At 37.1% G+C, this 22,470-nt stretch overlaps 1 protein-coding gene across 1 annotated transcript; it reads left to right on the top strand.

Moving 5' to 3' along the window:
- Positions 1-1,339: 1,339 nt before the first annotated feature.
- On the top strand, positions 1,340-21,705 carry CMAS (cytidine monophosphate N-acetylneuraminic acid synthetase). The gene is made up of 8 exons (XM_040488687.1): positions 1,340-1,693; positions 9,024-9,166; positions 9,312-9,467; positions 14,716-14,849; positions 16,571-16,665; positions 17,033-17,204; positions 18,001-18,154; positions 21,116-21,705. The coding sequence occupies exons 1-8, from the start codon at positions 1,434-1,436 to the stop codon at positions 21,304-21,306; spliced, it is 1,305 nt and encodes a 434-aa protein (XP_040344621.1). The 5' UTR covers positions 1,340-1,433; the 3' UTR covers positions 21,307-21,705.
- Positions 21,706-22,470: the final 765 nt, after the last annotated feature.

Here is a 22,470-nt window from a genome sequence, read left to right as displayed (position 1 = left end):
ATCAGCCACCTCACAGCCAAAGAGAAGTGAAGTTTCCAGTGCCCCTCCTAAGACCTAAAACACTAGAGGCTTGTTGTCTCCCTTTCAGAAAGAGTCAAGACCTGAGAAGCACAAAGGCCTTTTTACCCCCCTTGATAAGAAACAGCAATACCACTTCCCATTCCTTCTGGATACGTTAGTCTCTATGAGACAAGGAGATTCTTTGTATTTCTAGATTCAGGCTTGCAAAGTGGTGAAAAACAAAATGTGTGTTAGGTCAGAAACACTTTCCCAAAAATCTATAAAAAAGAGATTGTGTGTGCATGTGTATACATGGTTTTGAACTTCTTGGTGGATCAAGAGGTTTAAATGATACCATCGGGGCTCTTTCTCTCTTCTCCCTGCATGTTTTAGCCCTGCTTTCTTCTGTGTGAACATCTGTCTCTCAGCCCATTTCAGAACAGCAACCCCCCCACTCTCCCTCCCTCATCCTGCCCTGAGGAGTCAGAGTTATAGTGTTCTTAGTACCCGAAAACTCAGCAAGAGAAAAATCCTTTCCTCTCCAGAGTCTCTGGGAAGGATTCCAATGGGCTCTGCTTGGTCACATGCCCCTCCCTAGACCACAGCTAAGTCAGGCAGATGAGATACTATATTGACTAGCTCAGGTCACACACCCACGGCTGCAATGCAGAGGATGTGAGTGAAAGCCCCACCAGATAATGCAAGTAACAATGTGTAAAAGGAAAAGATGTTTAGCAGACAAAACAAAAAATAACAACAACCAAAAACACCAAGAATAGGTTGTTACTACATTTCAAGGGAATAGTCAAGGTTGATTTCCAAGCTTTTGATACTAGATGTTTAGCGATGATGATAGAAAATGCAGAGGTAGTAGCAGTTTGAGCCCATACGGAGAGTTGAGGTTTTACACGTTGAATTTAAGGTGCCTGTGGGACATTCGGATGAGGTGATCTCTTGGAAATAAAGAGTCAGGAACATAGAAAGATATATGTTTAAAACGTAATTTTAAAATACAAGATTGATTTGTGTCAGGGTGATCTTAATGCGCAGTGGGAAACCCATTACAATTCTTAAGTGGGGAAGTTCTTTAGCAATAAATCTATAATCTATGTTGCCTATTTTAGACACCTCCGTATAGTATCAACCCCCTCCCTCTAGAAGCTGAAGTTCTTTGCAGTTATCTCTCAACTCTCACCGCCTGGCGTGTGTTTGGGGCCGCCCTGCCCGAGCCTCCTTGGCCTGTGGATCCAGGCGAGGTGGCCCCGGACCACAATTCCCGGCATGCCTCGCGAGGGGCGGCCCCTGGCGGAGGCGGGGCCAGGAACAGCCACCCCCGCGAGTTGTCGGGCGGGGAGATCGGGCGGCGCCGAGCTGAGGTAGCGAGAGAAGAGCTCCCGGATGTGGAGAAGCTGGGGAGAAGGCGTGGGAGGAAGATGGACTCGGTGGAGAAGGGGGCCGCCACCTCCGTCTCCAACCCGCGGGGGCGGCCCTCCCGGGGCCGGCCGCCGAAACTGCAGCGCAACTCCCGCGGAGGCCAGGGTCGAGGTGTGGAGAAGCCCCCGCACCTGGCGGCCCTAATTCTGGCCCGGGGCGGCAGCAAGGGCATCCCCCTGAAGAACATTAAGCACCTGGCGGGGGTCCCGCTTATTGGCTGGGTCCTGCGTGCGGCCCTGGACTCGGGGGTCTTCCAGAGGTGCGCATGTGCGAGAGTGGGCGGCGCGGCCTGGGCGGGGGTCGGGACGGGGAGCCGGGCCGCTGGCTGAGCTGGGGCTCCCAGGGCAATTGTTATTAGAAGGGGTGTGCAAGATCCGGGCTGTCTGGGCCCCGGTTGAGAGCCCAGGGAGGAAGTGCTCCAGCTTCTTCCTTGTTCCGTAGCTGCTAATAGTCTTGACCTGGGACAGTTCCTGTCCCTGCCCTTGAGAATGCCTTGCGTAAAAGGGGAGATTTCCCCTTTTCAACCGTGTCCGCCGCCCTGGTTGACTCACAGGGTAAAGGAGGCCACCCCTATGAAACGTCTGCGGTAATATGTGAACTCTTGTAGACAGAGGCCATTGGGGTTCCCCTGGTGCTCAGCCTCTGATAACCGCTTGGTGCCGATCGATTAGGGAGGCATCGGGTTCATGAATGGAGTGAGGTGTCAAGGCTTTCGAGTTTCAAGCTCAGCTTGGAGATCTCTTTCTGACCTTTGAAAAATACTCCAAGCTATGTGCCTGTGAGTCAGCACAATCTAAAAAGCTACCTACATTTGTACATAGGTAAGAGATAGTGAGAAAACGTACAGCAGGCTGTTTTATGATATGCTTCTAAATGGTTTTTATCATATCTTTGGAACCTCTCTGCCCTAAAGACAGTTTTAATTGTTCATCATTCAGAGCCATTACCATATGCCATTTTGGTCAGGAGTTACAAGCTGATGTCATTCATAAAAGAAGATAGAATTCAGTGTCAGGAATGAGTTTACACATAGTAACTTCACGCTAATTGTGCTTCAGTTTGTTACCGTGGAAAGTAAATTATTTTAACTTCTTGATGCCTGGGGTTTTGGTCTTTAAAGAGATGATTGTTTTTGGAGCAAATTAATTGCCCACATTAATATGTGGGTAAATGATTTTCATTAAACTAGCCTTGTTTAAAAAAAGATACTCCCAAAGTAAGAATTTACAAATTTTTTAAATGTTTTAATCCAAACGAAGCCCTGGGTGGAGCAAGGTAAATAGGGGCAGGCACCCAGATGATAACACTAATGTAGTAGTGTAGTAGGAAGTGTGCAAAGCAGAGATAGGGAAGGACTTGGGGAATTGGTTCAATTCAGGAAACATTTACTGAGCCCTAGTTTCTGCCATAGACACCTAAGGAAACACCAAGATGAAGTGACATGGTTCTTGTCATTGGGGAGCTCACAGGCTTTGGACATTTTTTCATCCCTACAAAGAGTGCACACTGGGGGAAAAAAGAGGACCGAGAGAGGGTGCATCCAGACAACAGTGATACGCCATTTCTGTGCAATGAAGTAGAGATCAAAACTTACATTCACAGTAGATTAAGAACAAAACTCATTTACAACTCTTAGGTAGCATGTCAGGAAACTCCTTTCAACCTGGCTTAACAAAAGGTAAGGCTTGTTTCAGGTACAGTGAGATTCAAAGGCAAAGAACGATTTATTCATTCAGCAAATATTTATTGACTACCTACAGTGACAGGCACTGTTCTGTGTCCTTAACCAGAGGTTGTAACACTAGCAGCAGTGGGTTCAGTCCCTAGTCTCAAGCAGCTTGCATTATAATGAGAAACAGGCGGTATACAAACAATATATACCATATTGGGTGTCGCTAAATAGTTTCAAGACAAATCAAGCAAGGTAAGGGAATGGTGCCAGTGCCCTCCATCACCAGAATCTTCTATTTCTTGGTTCTTCTGGATAGGCTCTCCCTTTATGGTGTCAGGTGGCTATGCTGAGTACCGAAAAACAACTTGGCACGGAAGAACTTGTTCGAACTCTAGTATGGTTTCTAGCAGCTTAAGGCCATGTTCCTAGGATGATCCCAGCCCCCCAACCCCCTTAAGATGGCTGAGAAAACTCAGTGCTGCCAGGAGAATTTACTGTTTGTTCCAGGGACAACCTGGTGACAGGCAGGGAGCCTCTGAACCCCCTCTCAGAACAATTACTTTAGAAAGTTTTCAGTTACAGCCCTCTTCACCATGCTTCAGAATGTAAATCTACCATCCAAAACTGTTTCCTCAAGGACCTGAGAGCTATCTCTTTGAAATGCAAACATCCCAGTAGGTAACTCTCACTCCCTCCCAGTCCCTGTGGGAAAATTAAGGGCCTAAATTTGATGGGCACCTTGCTTCAATTTGCACCTTGCTGCCCATCCTAAAGTTAGAAGTGTGCTTCTGATCTGGATAAGCACCAGTTGACAAATCCAGATGGTCTAGTCACAAGGACTGACCTCCTTTAGCCCCGACACGATACCTTTGCCTTAACACACCCGCCTTTAAGAAGTCTCCAGCCTTTGTTTGGGAGGAATTTGAGTTAGTTTATGCCATCGTTAACAAATTAAACCTGACCTTATCTGCATTAGTGTCCAGCTTTGTCTATCCCCTTATTTTACTGTTCCTATCCTTCCAGGTTTCAGTCCAGCCGAAAAGAGCTGCCCTCTTTGCAGCTTTAAAGTCTCTTTGGGTCATCCTTGAGCCAGTCACTTTGGCTAAAACAACGCTTGTATTGGTACAGTTTAGTGGCCCCTTCCACTCTTGGAGCCGGTGATGGAGCGCCCCCTAAAGCACCATGTGACAGTTTCATCAAGAGAGAAATTGGAATATGATCACCAAAGGGCAATAGATGGTGGGAGTCAAAACCCAACAGATAGCCATTATAGCAGACATAGGGGATTTTGCTATGAAATTATTGGAAATATATGTATATATTAAGCAGCGATTTTCCTGTTCCATTTATTAAAATGCATTTGTACAAAACTCCATGAAAGAATAAATGATTCCTGAGAACTTTTTCTGTACCAGTTTTATGTAATACATCTAGACTAGAGTATAATCATCTTGACAATAGGAATGGTATTTTATACTTCCAGCCACCTATGGTATCTGCTACTCTACTAGTAATAGAATTTGAAGACATAAAACCAGTATTTTCCTTAACCAGCAAAATGAGCATAATCTGACTCCTGCCTTCTCAAACTTACAATACTATATAATAATGTGATTTTACTGTTTAGTTCACATAGCTGTCTGCTATGTGGCATCATTTCTAGGGATCTGGAAAGTTTAAAAAGGTAATAAAATGGAATAGCACTACTTCCTTACTGAAGCTTTTGCTGATCCCCTCAATGAAAAGTAACTGTGCCTTTGTTTTCTGCACATAGCAGCATTGTTCATACCTTCTTTAGTGTGTGCACTATTGCAGCAAAGTACAGTCGTAGACCCTAGATTTGAATTCCTAGCTTCACCACATGTTAACTGGAACTTTGGGTAAATCACTTAACATCTGTGCCTCAGTTTCCTCATTTGCAAAATGGACTTAATTATCTGTCTCATAGGCTTGCTGAGGGAATTAAATGAGGTAGTGGTATACACAGCCCTTAGAATAGTGTCTCTATATAGTGTGTGATCCATCCTTGACGTTTTCCCCTTGTATGGAGGGTTTTTACAATCTTCATCTCTTCCATGAGCCACAGTTACCTTACTTGTAAAATGAGAAAGTTGTAATTATCTTCAGAATTCTTCCTAATATTAGCATGCTTTGACCTTGAAGAATTAATGGAATTGTGGCTTTATTCTATTTCAGGGGTCCACCCAACTTTTCCTGTAAAGGGCCACATGGTAAATAATTTAGGCTTTGCAGGTTGAATGGTCTCTGTTGCTCAGTTCTGCTATTGTGTGTTGTGGAAATAGCCATAAATTACATTAAGTGAATGAACATAGCTGTATTCCATTAAAAGTTTATTAACAGAAGTAGGCAGGCTGTGAGCCAGATTTGGCCTGGCCTGACCCTTTCTTTAACAGGTTGAAGAGTTTCTTGTGAGCAGGCACTCATTTGTCTTGGTATGCTTAATGTATTAGAACCTCAATTAAAATGTGTTAATTTGGATTTAATTGATTTATTCTAAAGCTACAGTCCCAAGTTTGGAGCAACCTTGCTGCCCCTGACCTCTACTTTCTTTGACAAATATTTACCCTAGGAAGGAATTGAAGAAAAGTATAGCTGCCTGATTGTGTTTTTCAGGGCTGGAAGATGCTTTGGAGATTATTTTGTTCAAAACCATGATGTAGTAATTGAGGTAGATTTTTCTGGCCTGCGCAGAGTCAAAGTTAACAATACTTTCCAAGTTACTAACTTTGCATACAAATTTGGATAATTAGCAGTTGAGGAAAATGCTGAGATAATTTTTCAGTTAGTAAAAAGTTATTGTTTGAGATGAGTTTATAAGAGCCTGATTTTCAACAGTGGTCCAGTGCTGTGTTAGTAAACCTCAGAATAAATAGATTTTGTAAACGTTGCCTAACATACTTGGGAAAAAAACAAACATGAAGTTTCATTTCTAGGGTGTGGATTTATGATTAATGACAGGCCTGTGCTGTAGTGTCCATGAAATGGCAGTTTATGATTTGAAATAATGTACGTAGGCTTCAGGGTTGATATTCCTGTTCATCCTGTTAGATGTTGTATGACTTCATTTGAGGCTAAAGCCATTAGCATTAGGCTTTGACATTTACTCTGTTCTGGTTTTAAATTTTATTAGGCCTCTTTATTCACTTGCTCATTCTTTCTTTTTTGCTCTCCCTCTTCTGATTCCCTTAAACAAAAAGAAAATTATCTGCTTACGTAGTCCCTTTAATAAATGATGATCATTGTATTTTAAGTCTACATATGGGATGCTATTTTCATACATACAGATTAGACATTTGGACCTTTGAAGTTGTAAAGGCAGAACTTCAGTTTCCCTTTCCAACAGAGCCAGTGTGAGGATTAAATGAGACTATGTAGGGGCGCCTGGGTGGCTCAGTCGGTTAAGCGTCCACACTCCACACTGACAGCGTTGAGCCTGCTTGGATTCTCTCTCACCCTCTCTCTCTCTGCCCCTCCCCCACTCATGCTCTCTCTCAAAATAAATAAACATGAAAAAAAATGAGACCATGTAGGTGTTCCTTTATTACCATTCCTATTTTATTATACCAAATAGCTAACATTTATGAAATATTTATTGTGTGTTGTGGTTTGTATTAATTGTCATAACAACCATATGAGGTAATTACTATTATTACACCTGTTTTTTTTTTTTTATATCACCTGCATTTTAGTGAAAATCAAGGCTGAGGGAGATTATGGGTTTTACCTAAGGTCATACAGCTAACATGGTGGAGTCAGGATTTGAACCCATTCCTTCAGATCCCATGCTGTTGACCATTTCTTGTTTAATTTATTAACAAATATAGATTGAGCATGTTATGTAGCAGGCACTATAAAAACACTTTGTAAAAATAAAGCATTGTAGAGAGGTTGGTCATTGCTTTCTTCTCTTTCCCTGATGGTTTAAAGGGAATTTGAGTACTGTGTTGGCTGCTGTCTCTACCGATAGGTTGAGAACTGAAAGTTTCTTAAGAAAATGGACTGTTATCTCCTGTGTCCAAAATAGGACCTGAAACATAGTAGACACTCAGTAAGCATTTAATGAATGAAGAAATGAATGAATGATAAAAGGAAGAAAAGAAAAACAAGCAAACCTCTTCCAAAACCTCTACCATTTTTAATTTATCTTTTAAGCATTTCAAAAATATCATTGGAGTCTGTGGTGTTGAATTTTCATTACAGAAAATCAGAATAATAAAGTAAACAACTTTAGTGATCTATTTCAATTAGTGACATAAATTAGATTTCTTTTGCTTTTCTTGTTCACTTCTTACTGTATTTACCATCTTATTTTACCTTCACCTTCTCTAATTTAAAACTAGGTTTTCATTGGTACTTTGTTATATACTTTTGACTGTGACATTTCTCCAGTAAAAATCTGCCTTCAAATATTTCAGATTTGAATATGCATTTGGGAGATGCACAGAGTGACATCAGTAAATGTGAGACACCTGACCCCTAGCCAGTGGCTCATCTTGTTTACTAGGCTAAAGGGAATAACTGATATTAATAAGTGAAATCTGGAGATGTTAGAAATTTTTCTTTAGTTTCTCACTTTCTTTTCACTCTTGACAATTGAGGACAGACATTTGAAACATGCAGTTCTTCTTACCCCCAGTAGATGTTGAGTGAAGATAAAAGAAAAATAAATGCATATGCCAAAGACTGTAAGTCGTTAAACTATATTTGTTTTGTTTTAATGTTTATTTAATTTTGTGTGAGAGAATGAGCAGGGAGGGGCAGAGAGAGGGTGGGGAGCAGCAGATCCGAAGCAAGCTCTGTGCTGACAACAGAGAGCCCGAACTCATGAACCATGAGATTGTGACCTGAGCCTAAGTCACACAACTGACTGAGCCACCCAGGCGCCCCCATTAAACTATCTTTGTATAAGATCACTATTAAAAACATTGTGGCTAGATTAATATTCACATCTTTTGTTTCTAGCAAAGGAAATTTGTAAAGGTCCAGGATACTTAACTTCAATAGAGACTAGCACATTTCCCCAAAGTAGCATTTTACCCCTAGTCATCATCTTACAAAGTTTAAATGGGGAACTGTGTAAGAAGTGGTTAAAGGAGCAGTTAAGTTAAACTTCCCAGAGTCCATCGAGTCATGTTCCCATGTCTGTAATTGTTGTCAATGGGTATAACTCAGTTGATTGTGTATTCCTATTTTTACAGTATACCCATTGTTAGTTGGCAAAACAAGAGAGTTGGATTGCCTGATTATTTTGAGCCTAGACTTGGGCCTTTAGTTGCTTCTAAGCTTGAAATTTTTTCAGCTTCAATGTTTGGCAAAGCCAAATCCATTTTTTTCTTAGCAAGTATATTAAAATCCTTCACCAAGTAATTTGGATTTGAATGAGGAATAAGAAGAAGGATCTTCTTTATTTCTTTTAGATTTGAACTTTACCACTACTGTTTTACTTAATATACCAGTAGCCTTAAAAATACCAAATATCACTTTTTTCCAATTTTATAAAAGTAAATCTAGGGCTATATAAATAACATTTATTTAAATGATATGCATAATACAAATATAAATATTTCTATATGTAAACAAATATTTCCATTAGTGACATAAATTTTGCTTTTACTGTTCTCTTTTTACTGTCTTTACCATCTTCTCATCCTACCTTCACCTTCTCTATGTTAAAACTAGATACTGCATTTTTATTCAGACATTTAAAGTTTATATACAAATACTTTATAATTCTTTAAATTTTATAATATTTCAGCTCTGCAATTATTTTTTGATGGCATAAAAACTACTCTCATATTACATAAGCTGTATTTTGGGGTTGCAGAGCTCCTTTTTATCTTTAGTGGTTTCTTTTAATGATTTGGCTTTTTATATTTATTTTTTAATGTCCATACAGTGTGTGGGTTTCAACAGACCATGATGAAATTGAGAATGTGGCCAAACAATTTGGTGCCCAAGTTCATCGAAGAAGTTCTGAAGTTTCAAAAGACAGTTCTACCTCACTAGATGCCATCATAGAATTTCTTAATTATCATAATGGTATGAATTTGATAGTTTATTCAAGATGTTATGTAATTTCTAACTTGCTAATTGTTTCTTAAGACTTGTTTTCACATTTGAATTTAAGATCTTTTATTTCTCGCAAAGAACTTTGATGTTCTTTCATTTGTTTTGTATTTTTAAGAGGTTGACATTGTGGGAAATATTCAAGCAACTTCTCCGTGTTTACATCCCACTGACCTTCAAAAAGTTGCAGAAATGATTCGAGAAGAAGGATACGATTCTGTTTTCTCTGTTGTGCGACGCCATCAGTTTCGATGGAGTGAAATTCAGAAAGGAGGTAATCTGTCATATCAGTCTTTATTTTAGCTTTTATGGAGAATCAGCTTTTTCATAGGTAAATAATCCTTAGGCAGGAGGGGAGCAGTAAAAGAGACCACGTGATTCTTAACTGTAATAGGCAGTGACATTTATAATCAGTTCTAAGTCTTGTGATTATTGAAACAAGACAGACCAAATTCTTTGCTTTAACTTTTTATAAATGGACGTTTTAACACTATTTGCCTTTTGAGGCAGGCAGGCATGTCATTTTTTTCTAGATGTGAAATAATTCTTTGTCCTAGACTTGCTTGGTAAATTCCTAAATTATATTAGAATCATGGGAATAGAAATCAACCAAAAAGTTCTGGAGGACCTTAAGAATGAATTGTAGAATTACTTCTCAAAATATGTAACTCCTGTATAAGAAGAGTTCCATAGCTGGAGCCAGATTTCTAGCTAGATAAACTAGTAAAATATGCAATAAAGAATAGGATGAACAACAAATAGGGAAGTGTTGGAACATGCGTAAGGAAAGGCAGTGTGATTTCTGTTAGGTGCCCTGACATTTGTTGAATATAGGAAAGCTGGCCTAATTGTCTCTAACATGTGTAACTTAAAGGAGATAGTAAGGAAGATGCAGTGAAACTGGAGACAGTGCAAAAACAGAGCAATCAAGAGGATAAAGGAGGACTGAAAATAAGACTCTTCTATCTCAACATATGAATGTTATCCAAACCAATAAAATGTACCAGTGAATATACTTACTGATTGACTTCATTCAGTATATGTTTATTGAGTATCTTCTCTGTGCCAGGTTCTATGTTAAGTTATATGTATAAAACTTTGAACTTATTTACCAAATCTCATAAATTCTTACTTCTTTTTTTAAAAAATGTTTTTCTTTATTTATTTTGAGGTTGGGGAGGGGTAGAGAGAGAATCCCAAGCAGGTTCCACGCCATCAGCACAAAGCCCAATGCAGGGCTCGATCTCACAAAATGTGAGATCATGACCTGAACCAAAATCAAGAGTCGGATGCTTAACTGACTGAGCCACCCAGGTGGCCCAGAAGTTCTTATTTCTGAGGAAATAATTTCTAGGAAGAATCTATTAAAGCTTTAAAACAAGTTTTTGAAGCAAATCAAGGAAGCCCAATGTTAAACTGAATATTGAGATTCATATGCTGTATGATTAAAGAAGTTCAAGAAATATGTACATTAAATAGATGACAAAGCCATATAAAATATATCCATAAGTATTTTTAAGAAAATTAGAAATGTTTGAATAAATATCTTTTAACACTGAGACGTGAATGTTAGGGATAAGAGCTTTGTCTTTGTCATATATTTTCCTAGAACCACTGTAAAACAGAATGCTATTAAGAACAAGGATTCTAACCTAGAATGGTATTTCTTATGATTCTGTTCTTATGTTCCTTGTTTATTAAATCACTACTACTAAACATGCTCCTGGATTAATCAATATTTGAAAAATCCTTCTATTTCATATTGTATAACTTTTTGTAATCTTTTTTGTTGTTATCATGCTAGAACCTTACCATCTAATATAGTAGCCTCTCGTACTGTCAGCACTTGAGTGTAGTTAGTCCAATTTGAGATATGCATTAAGTGTGAAATACATACTAGATTTCTAGGATTAGTATGAAAGAAGCATATGCAACATCTCATTAATAATTCTTATATTAATTACATGTTAAAAAACATTTTAGATACATAGGGCTAAATTAAATATACTATTACAGTTAATTTCACTTGCTTCTTTTTACTCTTTTTAAACTGTAGCCATTAGAAAATTTAAAATTATATATGCGGCTCACACTATATTTCTATTCAACATCACTCTTCTAGAGATTACACTTTGTACCCTCAGTTTGTTATAGCCTGCCTGAATTTGTATTTTCACAAATAATTAAAAACCTTACAAAAGTAAATTTCTATTTAGCCCCTGCTGTTTTGTACTATTATTGTTACATATAATTCTCTATATATTATAACTGCACAATACATTGTGGTTGTATTTATTTTAAGCAATTAATGGTATTTTAAAAATTATTTTAAAATTATCATTTATCTCCACCTGCATATTTATCTTTCTCTGTTATTCTTCATTTCTTTCTACTTATCTCTGCTTCTATCTTACAGTGTGTACCTGTTAGTAACAACTTCTTTCAGCTTTTGTTTGTTGAAAGATGTCTATAATTCATCCTTATGTTAAAAGGGTACTTTCATTGAATATAAAATTTTGATTTACCTTTTTCCCTTCAGCATTTTAAGATTGCACTTGTAAGATGTTATCCTTTTGAAGATGCATCTTTAACGTTTCATTTCATTATTTCCTACCATCCATTGTTTCTTTTAAGATATCAGCTGTTTTTCTGATCATTGTTTCTCTAAATATAATGTCTTTTTTCCCTTTTTTCCCTTTCCCCTGCTTTTAAGATTTTCTCTGTATCTTAATTTTTCAGAGTTGACTCCCAATTTGTATTGCTGTGGGTGTGTGTGTGTGTGTGTGTGTGTGTGTGTGTGTGTGTGTGTGTGTTTATCCTGTTTAGAATTCTTTAACCTTCTAATGTTTATAGGTTGATATCTGTCATCAGTTTGCAAAAATTCTGCGCCGTTATCTCTCCAAATATGTCCTCTGCCACATTTTCTCTCTCCTTTCTTTCTGGAACCCAGATTTAAGTGTATTTTAAACAATTTTAAGCCTGTCTCTCACAGTCTGTTCTGTATCGTTTGTTGATTTTCTCTCTGTGCTTCATGTTAAGTAATTTATGTTGACATATTTGAGTTCATTGATCATTTCTTCTGACTTATGTAGTACACTGTAAATCCTGTCCAGTGAATTATTTCAGATATATGTTTATAGAATGTACATTGGAGTTATTTTTTAGAGATTACATTCTCAGTTGAAATTCTCCATCTTTTTTTGTTTTTCAATCTTTTCCTCTAATACCGTTAACATATTTATGATATTTATTTGAAAATTCTCAATTGCAGGTTCCAACATCTGAGTCATTTATAGTTCTGTTTCTACAACTGTTTTTCTCTAATTATGGCTAATGTATTTGTGCCTCTTCATCATGACTCAAATTTTGTCATATGCCTGACATAGAGACTAGAGTACAGTTGACCCTTGAGCAACACAAGTTTGAATTGCACAGGTCCACTTATACACAGATATTTTCCAATAAATACAGTACAGTACTGTAAATGTATTTTCTCTTCCTTATGAGTTTCTTAATAGCATTTTCTTTTCTCTAGCTTATTTTAACAGTACAATACATAAACAGAATATGGGTTAATTGACTCTTTATGTTATTGGTACAGCTTCTGGTAAACAGTAAGCTCTTAGAGCTAAGTTTTGGGAGAATCAAAAGTTGTATGTGGATTTTCAATCATGTGGGGGGTTGGTGCCCCAGCCCCAGCATTGTTCAAAGGTCAACTGAATATATTATTTTCCTCCAAAAGGACACACCCTTTCTTCTATCAGGCAGATGGAATATGGAGCTAGTCACTTTGATCCAGTTAGGAGTTGTGCTGGATTTCAACCTTTAATTTCCCTTTACCTCTTAGTGCAGGTATCTTGCCAGGAGATAGATCTTGTATGTATTGCTAGTAATAACCCCATGCTAACAGGACCTTAGGATCTAAGCACCTCAAAACCTCTAAGCCCAGCCTTGCAACCCATCCCTAGCTTCTTGTGCTGCAGTACACTCAGCAGAAGTCCTGTAGGGGAGTAATTGGGTAGGAAGAACCAGCTCCGTGTTTGGGATCCTACAGAAGACAATCTATGATTCTAGTCCAAAGGGCCATGACAAACCTCTGGGTTCTCCTTACCCCAGTAGAGCTCCTCTGCTTATGCCAAGCTTGATCTTTCTCACTTCTTCAGAGTCGGCAAACATCCCTAGGGAGAAAACAGCCACTGATCCTTGTTCACTTAAGAAAGACTTGCCCCTCTCATTGCTTTTCTTCAGACTGCCACTTGAATTCTCTAGTCTGTTTATTGCCTGTCTCCACCACCAGACTGCACACTCCAAGAGAGGAGAGGGAGCCATATTCATTGCTATTTATACGCTGCCTATAAAACTATACTTTATGTAGCTAGCTATCCAATGTATATTTGCTGAATACTTTTCATAGATTATATCAAACACTGATGGGGTAGAATTGAACAGAGGATGGTTTAGTTAAGGAAGTAAGTGGAAGTTGTTTCTAAAAGCCGTTACACAGATAATGACAGCCAAAAGTAAAGAAAGATTCTGAGGAATCACCAGCATTAAACTCACAATCATGATGCATATCATTACACATCCATAAACACAGTTTTGGGAAAAATACAGTGAAAAAGCAAGAGGATCCCTATTTCCCAGTACTGAGGGCTCCATCTGTTACATCATGTTATAATCACTGCTGTTGATATTGCTGAGCCTTCTTTACCAAGGATAAGAATAAGTAAATAGTATTTATTATTATGTTTAGTATTTTTTTAACTCTGGTAAGAGTAATATACAAACATTTTTATCAACATAAAAGTATTAATAATTTAATGAGGAAATCTTCAGTTTTCTATAATAATTCTATGAAAGTAATTTCTCAACCACATTATATAAACACATACATTGTATTTCTATAGAAGCAAATAATGAGAAATAGATTAAAGCACTCAAATATTAAATAAGGATATTTTATGGCAAGTTCAGCCCTTTTGAAGCTACCTTAAGGTTGCCTTGATGTCCTCCCAGAATATTATATTATTTTTTTTTTCTTAAATCTTTATTTATTTATTTTTGAGAGAGAGGGAGAGAGAAAATCCCAAATAGACTCTGTGCTGTGAGTGCAGAGCCCGATGCAGGGCTCGAACTCAGGAACTGTGAGATCATGACCTGAGCCAAAACCACGAGTCAGATGCTTAACTGAGCCACCTGGGTGCCCCCCAGAAAATTTTATTTGTATAAATGCCTTAAAACCTCAATATTCAGAGTTCATTTATAAAATACTTTATTTTTCTATGATTAGATAATAAGTAGTATAAAGTAATTATAATTATTACGTATTGCTTAATAATTATCAAATATAATTAGCAAAGATAAATCATCAGCATTATTAGAGATTTTGTTCCTTTAAAAAATCTATTTAGCTATTTATCAAGATAGAAAAATATTTTACATTTTCAGGGTTTTTTTTAAATTACTAAATGAATATTCAGTATTCAAAGGAATGTAGACTTACTATAGCTTTTTGCTTTTAGTTCGTGAAGTGACTGAGCCTCTGAATTTGAATCCAGCTAAACGACCTCGTCGACAAGACTGGGATGGAGAATTATATGAAAATGGCTCATTTTATTTTGCTAAAAGACATTTGATAGAGATGGGTTATTTACAGGTTTGTGCCTTCATTTTGCAAAGATCTTTTAAATCATTTTGTATGTATACCTCCTCAGTTCTAAGGAAGAATTACGGCACAGTTCATAAAGAAAAGTATCAATCCCCAGAGGAAAGGAAATAACCGATAAGATTTATCTGAGGCATTTATCCTGTAGGTTTACACTAAAGTAATCTTTGGAGTCCATTCAGTAGATATGCAAGGAATTCTGCTACAACTGAGAAATGAATCAAATATTAAATGTTGTATATGTGTCCCAACTTTCATTTTATTCCATTCAAACTCTGTTTTTAATCCATGGTTTGGTTACTGTCACATTGGTTGTACAGTTGAATAAAAATCTATTGCTTTCAAAAAGAGACAAAATAAAAAATATATTAGATATGGAAGTGCACCAACCTGGGTGTCAGGAAAGCCATATTATAGTTCTCTCTTTAACTGTGTGGCTTTGAGTGTACATTTTAATCTGTTCTGAGTCTCATTGCTCTCATTTTAAAATAAACGGTTGGGAATGTCTCTCATATCTTTAGAGCCTACATGGTTACATCATATACCATTTGTTCCTTTTAGTTAATAGCAGTTATTTATTCAGCACTTACTGTGTGCCAAGGACTATACCAAACACTTTATATAGGTTATCTCATGTAATCTCCATAGCACTGGAATAGAGTAGACATTCCTGCCCAGTTTTACAGAGGAGGGACTGGCTGCTTGGAAAAGGAAGTACTTGGCTCAGGGCATAAATAGGTAGTAAGTGGTACTATTGGGATTTGGATTCAGGTCCTTATGTTACTCAAAATCAGCATTTAAAAAACTCTACTCTCTGTAGTAAAAATTCCAATGTGACTCATGCTCTGAGGTAAAAGTATTTTTAACAGTCTCCTGGCAGTATCTAAGCAAACTGTAGACTGTTAAGTTTGAGTACTCAGGAAAATTAGGTTTGACACAGGTAGATATCACCCTTTCCAAACTCTTTGCTAAGGGGACTGTGTTTTGACCCTTTCCTAAAAGGTAGAGAACAATGAAGTATCTCATCATCATAAGATTTATGAAGAGACTGAGAATTCTAAAAAATGAAATTTCCCGGTAATTGATTTTGACATTCAATACACATAGGAACTTCCATACTTTCATAGGAAAGGCCTCCCTCCTTGCCCCCAGATCCCAGAATTAGGAAACTGTCCCTCCCTTTGCCCACGTGTGATCCAGACAGTTATTGTCTACCTTCCCTGTAGTTCAGGGATCTAAGGCAATTCTGTACAATAGATACTACAGTTCTTTTTCCTCCATTGTCTTGCCACTCAGTTGCAAATTGGAACATAAGTTCTGAGAACATTTATGCTGCTTTTGGATGATGACAGGAGAGACTGTCAGAAAAACGGGATACAGTTAGGGGGTTTCTAGAAAATTCCTCATGGTCAGAATATTGGAAGATGGGTATTTCTGCTTTATTCAGTCTTAAAATAGAAATCTACTTAAAGAAAAATGGGAAGCTTGCACTGTGTACATAGAATTTGAACAATATTATAGTGTATAGTTTGAATATATAGGAAACAAAAAGCTTTTCCCTGAAAACAGTTATTTATTGTAAGTCACTGATTTCACTGGGTTTATTTTTGTCAGTATCATAGAAATGAATTCATTGTTCTAATTAGAAGAAACTTTCTGATATGGTGAACGAATGTTAAAAACAGTACTCATGGCATTTATACTATCTTTAGGGTGGAAAAATGGCATACTACGAAATGCGAGCTGAGCACAGTGTGGACATAGATGTGGATATTGACTGGCCTATTGCAGAACAGAGAGTATTAAGGTAAAAACAAGACTTGCATAGCCTTTGCACTGGACCCTGACATATTTTTAGTAGATACGTTGAGTTGTGCTTCTAGACATTAATTTCTGATACTCCAGACATTTTAGGATCTTTGCAATTAGTGTGTTCATGTGAGGAAGACCTACACGTAAAGTATACTTATAGTTGGCTTATTCAGTAACTTGAGACACACATGGTCTGGTTAGACCACTGTACTCAAAGTTCTTGCACTAGAAGCTGAAGTGTACATGTGAAGGGTAATGTTTGAATGAATGGGAATGGTTACTACGTTTACTGGTATTAGCCAGTTGAGAGGGAGTAATTAGTATTGTACTTGTACTCAGAGGTCTATTTTGGTTTCTTTTAGATATGGCTATTTTGGCAAAGAGAAGCTTAAGGAGATAAAACTTTTGGTTTGCAATATTGATGGATGTCTCACCAATGGCCACATTTATGTATCAGGAGACCAAAAAGAAATAATATCTTATGATGTAAAAGATGCTATTGGGATAAGTTTATTAAAGAAAAGTGGTATTGAGGTATGTGCTCCCTGAATATAGTGATGTTTTTTAAGATGATGATTCAGGGTCAAAGAACGTGTGAGGGAAATAAGAGATTTAAATTTTTAGTATTATCTATTAAAATATCTGAAATTTAGCCTTCACATGACTAGAAAATTATCATACTTTTAGATGAATAAAATTAGAAATTTGTCAATCAACAAATAATATTTCTTATTTATTCAGTAAGTATAAACATATTATTTTTAAATAGGAGCTATCTAGTAATTCCCATAGGATCTTTCACTAAAAAAAATTTCAGAAAAAGTAAGTTATCAGCATTAAAAAAAAAAAGCAAATATCTTGTGGATTTTTAAGATGTAACCTATTCTTATGATTGATAAATTTGAATTCAAAATAATTTAATATTTAGTATATTTGTAAAAATGAAAGCTAAAGTAGTTTCTAGTAAGATTTACTAGAAATCTTTCATATGTGTTCCTAAGCAGCACAAGAGACAAGTTATAGACTTTCCTCTGGGTAAATCGAATTATAGGAGAATCTTAAATTAGTGTCAGACAATGTATGTTATATTTTTTTAACCAACAGATAGGATCCTTTCCACTGTAAACAGTGTCTTTATTAAACTATTAGAAATACAATGTTGTAAAGATTCATCATTTTAAAATATCTGTTGATTTTACTTAATTGGTCTTTCAGGAGACTACCCATTTGTGACTTGTATTATTTACCTGGTGTTATTTTATTATGAAATAGTTGATTTCTTTTTTTTTTTCATTTTGCCCTCCTTTCTCTCTTTCTTTTTTCTTTTAAGGTGAGGTTAATCTCAGAAAGGGCCTGTTCAAAGCAGACACTCTCTTCCTTAAAACTGGATTGCAAAATGGAAGTCAATGTACCAGACAAGCTAGCAGTTCTGGATGAATGGAGAAAAGAAATGGGACTGTGCTGGAAAGAAGTGGCGTATCTTGGTTGGTGTCTTATTATTCAGCCATAATAAAGTGGGCTAGGGGTTTGTTTTTTTGGTTTTTTTTTTTGTTTTTTTTTTTTAGAAATAGAGAAATAATGGGGTACCTGGGTGGCTCAGTTGGTTAAATGTCCAACTTTGACTCAGGTCATGATCTTGCGGTTCACGAGTTTGAGCCCCGTGTCTGGCTCTGTGCTGACAGCTCAGAGCCTGGAGCCTGCTTCGAATTCTGTGTCTTCCTCTCTCTCTGCCCCTCCCTGCTCATGCTCTGTCTCTCTCTTTCTCTCAAAAGTAAAGAAACTTAAAAAAACTTTAAAGAAATAAAGAACTAAGAAAGAAAATTCCCAAGATTGGCATAGTTGTAGAGAAATAGGAACTCTCTTACACTACCAAGGAAAGTATTAAATTGGGACAATCTTGGGGCGCCTGGGTGGCTCAGTCGGTTAAGCGTCCGACCTCGGCTCAGGTCATGATCTCACGGTCCGTGAGTTCGAGCCCCGCGTCGGGCTCTGGGCTGACAGCTCAGAGCCTGGAGCCTGCTTCCGATTCTGTGTCTCCCTCTCTCTCTGACCCTCCCCCATTCATGCTCTGTCTCTCTCTGTCTCAAAAATAAATAAACATTAAAAAAATTTTTTTTAATTGGGACAATCTTTCTAGAGGTTTGTTTGATAGTATATATCAAGTGTATCCTAGTAGAATGATTACTAGCACATGCTTTGGAGTCAGACCACACTGCTGACTAGTCAGTTTTGGTAAAGTAAGCCTTAACTTCCTCACCTGCAAACTGGAAATGCCAAGAGTACCTATGTCATAGATCTAATATTGTAAGAACCAATGAGATAATCTGGGCAAAGTACTTATCAGATTCCTAACATATAGGAATATGAGATACCTATCCTATCCTAACATATAGAATACCATGGATAAGTTTTGCTCTTTTAAAATATATCTACTGTTAACCCTTAAATTCCAAATCTAGGAAGGAAATTGGACAAATGTGCCAATAGTGGAGGAAAAAAAAAACCCACTTAAATACCCTGCAAAAAATAGAATATGCACAAAATGGAATAGTGCATAATGCAAATGGATATGATGAGATGTCACAAGATTTTCACTTCGGCATTTATTAAATATACCATGTGCAGGCTTGATTGGTTGCTGGGACTTACTGCTTACAGAGCATGCAGTCAAATGTCTAATTTTAGATATTACTGATGACAAGTTATTAAAATACATATAACATAAGCCATGTAAGAAATAAATATTTACAAGGGTAATATGGGCCTCTAAAGAAGAAACACAGAGGGGCGCCTGGGTGGCGCAGTCGGTTAAGCGTCCGACTTCAGCCAGGTCACGATCTCGCGGTCCGTGAGTTCGAGCCCCGCGTCGGGCTCTGGGCTGATGGCTCAGAGCCTGGAGCCTGTTTCCGATTCTGTGTCTCCCTCTCTCTCTGCCCCTCCCCTGTTCATACTCTGTCTCTCTCTGTCCCAAAAAAAATAAATAAAACATTGAAAAAAAATTTTTTTTAAATCACTATTTTAAATATTAGTGATTTAAAATCACTATTTTAAAAGCACTATTTTGTATGGGTCACATAAATGTATAGAAACATATTCCTTAAAAATATCAACACTTATGTAAGTAAATTTTAATAAATACATCTTTGAAGGGTTACACTATGCAAAGAAATGCTAACTTTAATTTTCATCATCTTTCAGTGAAAAAAATTCAGATTTCAACATATTTAATAACTTTTAAAATTTCAGTAGATAAATGTGGAACAGATTTAAAACAAGTAAACTCTTTTTTAACCAGCATTTTATTAGTGTAGTTGGATGTAGTAATAATTATACTCAGAATGGTGAATCTAACGTACTGGGAGCCTGTGAAATTCATCCTGTCAATACAAAAGAAAGGGAGAGAGAAGAGCAGGCGGGTTGAGAAAGGATGTAGTTTTGTCAGTGTGATGGTCATTCTTCAACAAATGAGTGATATACAGGGGTATCTGGGTGGCTCAGTCGGTTAAGTGTCCGATTTAGGCTCAGGTCATGATCTGACAGTCCATGGGTTCAAGCCCTGCGTCGGGCTCTGTGCTGACAGCTCGGAGCCTGGAGCCTGCCTCGGATTTTGTGTCTCTCTCTCTTTCTGCTCCTCCCCCACTCATGCTCATCTCTCTGTCTCAAAAATAAATAAACATTTTTTTTAATTTAAAAAATGAGTGATGTACAAATCAGAGGGAACTATTATAGATTAAAAGTATGTAAAAATACATATCAACAAAATGCAGTGTGTGGACTTTGTTTGGCTTCCGATTGAAACAAATCAACTATAAGAAAATTTGAGACAACTGGGGATATTTGAACACATACCAAGTTAGTAGATGATACTAAGGAATTGTTGATATTGTTAGTTTGATGATACTGTGTCACTTTTTAAAAATATATACTTATCTGTTAGGGAAATATATACTTATGTATTAGAGATAGATGCTGAAGAGTTTTGGGGTAAAACATGATGTCTATGAATTCCTTAGCCCTCTCTCTCTAAAAACGAAGGAGTGGAGAAAAGAGAAAAATACCGATGAATAGTCCAAAACATCGAAAAGTATTCCACATGAACTTGAGGTTCTTGCATGTGTTTAGGATTTTTTAAATAAAAAATTTAATTCATAATTTGTATATAGAATTTCTAGTAATTCTAATGTGCATGGCAATCAGAAATTATAGGCCATTCTTTTTTTAACAGGTAAGAGTTTATTTTGAAGTGCTTAGGAAAAACCTTAGACCTCAATTACGCTTGTAAATACTTGAACATATTTGTTCCACCACACCCATGGTATTCTTACATGAGTGCTTGAGGTCTTATTTAAGTTACCAGAAGTACTTACTGGTTGCTTTTTTGCATTAACAGAAAGAGTATTCTTTGTCTCCTTGAATATTCAACTGGTGTTTCTTTTACTCAATAGGAAATGAAGTGTCTGATGAGGAGTGCCTGAAGAAAGTGGGCCTAAGTGGTGTGCCCGCTGATGCCTGTTCCACCGCCCAGAAGGCTGTTGGATATATTTGCAAATGTAATGGTGGCCGCGGTGCCCTCCGAGAGTTTGCAGAGCACATTTTCCTACTAATGGAAAAGGTTATTAACTCATGCCAAAAATAGAAATTACTGTAATGTTAGGAAAGAAAGTATACAGCCTTCTTCAGCCACTTTTATTTTTGATTAAGTACAATTCCATGTTGTAATGTTACAGAGAGTGTGATTTGAACTGTGATGTATCTTAATATATTTTAAAGCAAATTGTCACTCCAAAACATTCTGAAATAATTGTGCTCTACTTTTCTCCTTATGCAAGATAATTATTTAGAGATTAATACAATCTTTCTCAGATTTTTAGTAAATGCAAGTAAGAATATCATCAAAATTGACTTTGTATTGTACCCTGTAAAACTGTGTGTTTGTGTGCTTTTAATGATGCTGAGATTTTATTTATTTGGGGACAGTGTGTCTGGTAAGACATGCCCTTCTATTAATTAATAAAATTACATTTCACAAACTTGATGAAAACTGTCTTGTTGCTATCGAGGAGACTTGCCAAACATTCCATGATTTCCTTTAAACACTGACCGTGCAATCAGCACGAGAAACAAGCCACTAAACACCTGACATAAAGCATCTGATCGTACTTTAGGTATGTATACGTATAGTGTGCACTACATGCAAATAGAGATATCCAAAAAAATTCATATATTTGTGAAGATTGTATATTGGTTTGGAGTAAACCATTTGCAGTTACCTCTGAGGTCAGGATCATTTTATATACAAAATTTGACTATCACCACAATTTTACAGCCACCACAAAGTACTCTCCTATTTGCTTAAATTCCAAAAGTGAGGCATCATCTCATAAATGTGGACTTTTACCTAATAAACACTAACCACTTCCTGTGGAACATTTACATCTATTTACCCTGTAAAAAGAATTCAATTCTGGCAAGAAGCAAGTCACTCAAGCCAAATCACACAGGAAGCTCTTTTCTTCTGTCAGGACTGGGTGTATTTGTACAGTTTAGAGTCTGACCTTACAGGCCAGACGTTGTTGGGAGAAAAAATGAGCCTCTTCTACCCTAATTTCCATTGTATCTTGTGCCGGTTTTTTCTCCCGTCTTTCTGGCTTTTCCACTGCTGACTTTATTTTCTCCTCTCCCCTTAAATGTACACATTCTCAAAGATTCTAGCCCCAGTTCTTGTTCTTTCCAGAACCACATGTACATTCAAAGTTTAAGCTGTAGCCTCCATGCAATGACTCCAGAATCTAGTCTCTGC

This window comes from Herpailurus yagouaroundi, unplaced genomic scaffold (genome assembly GCF_014898765.1).
Source record: "Herpailurus yagouaroundi ecotype Mexico unplaced genomic scaffold, PumYag 166, whole genome shotgun sequence".
NCBI classification, from domain to species: domain Eukaryota; kingdom Metazoa; phylum Chordata; class Mammalia; order Carnivora; family Felidae; genus Herpailurus; species Herpailurus yagouaroundi.
Note: the sequence above shows the minus strand (reverse complement) of the source record. Positions and strands in the feature narration are given on the sequence as shown.

Bases quoted from the DNA above. Each gene is read 5' to 3' on its own strand.
- CMAS (XM_040488687.1), top strand. From the start codon at position 1,434: ATGGACTCGGTGGAGAAGGGGGCCGCCACCTCCGTCTCCAACCCGCGG. The intron at 17,205-18,000 runs GTATGTGCTCCC...TTTTCTTTTAAG, and splicing joins TAAAGAAAAGTGGTATTGAG to GTGAGGTTAATCTCAGAAAG. The intron at 18,155-21,115 runs GTTGGTGTCTTA...TTTACTCAATAG, and splicing joins GAAAGAAGTGGCGTATCTTG to GAAATGAAGTGTCTGATGAG.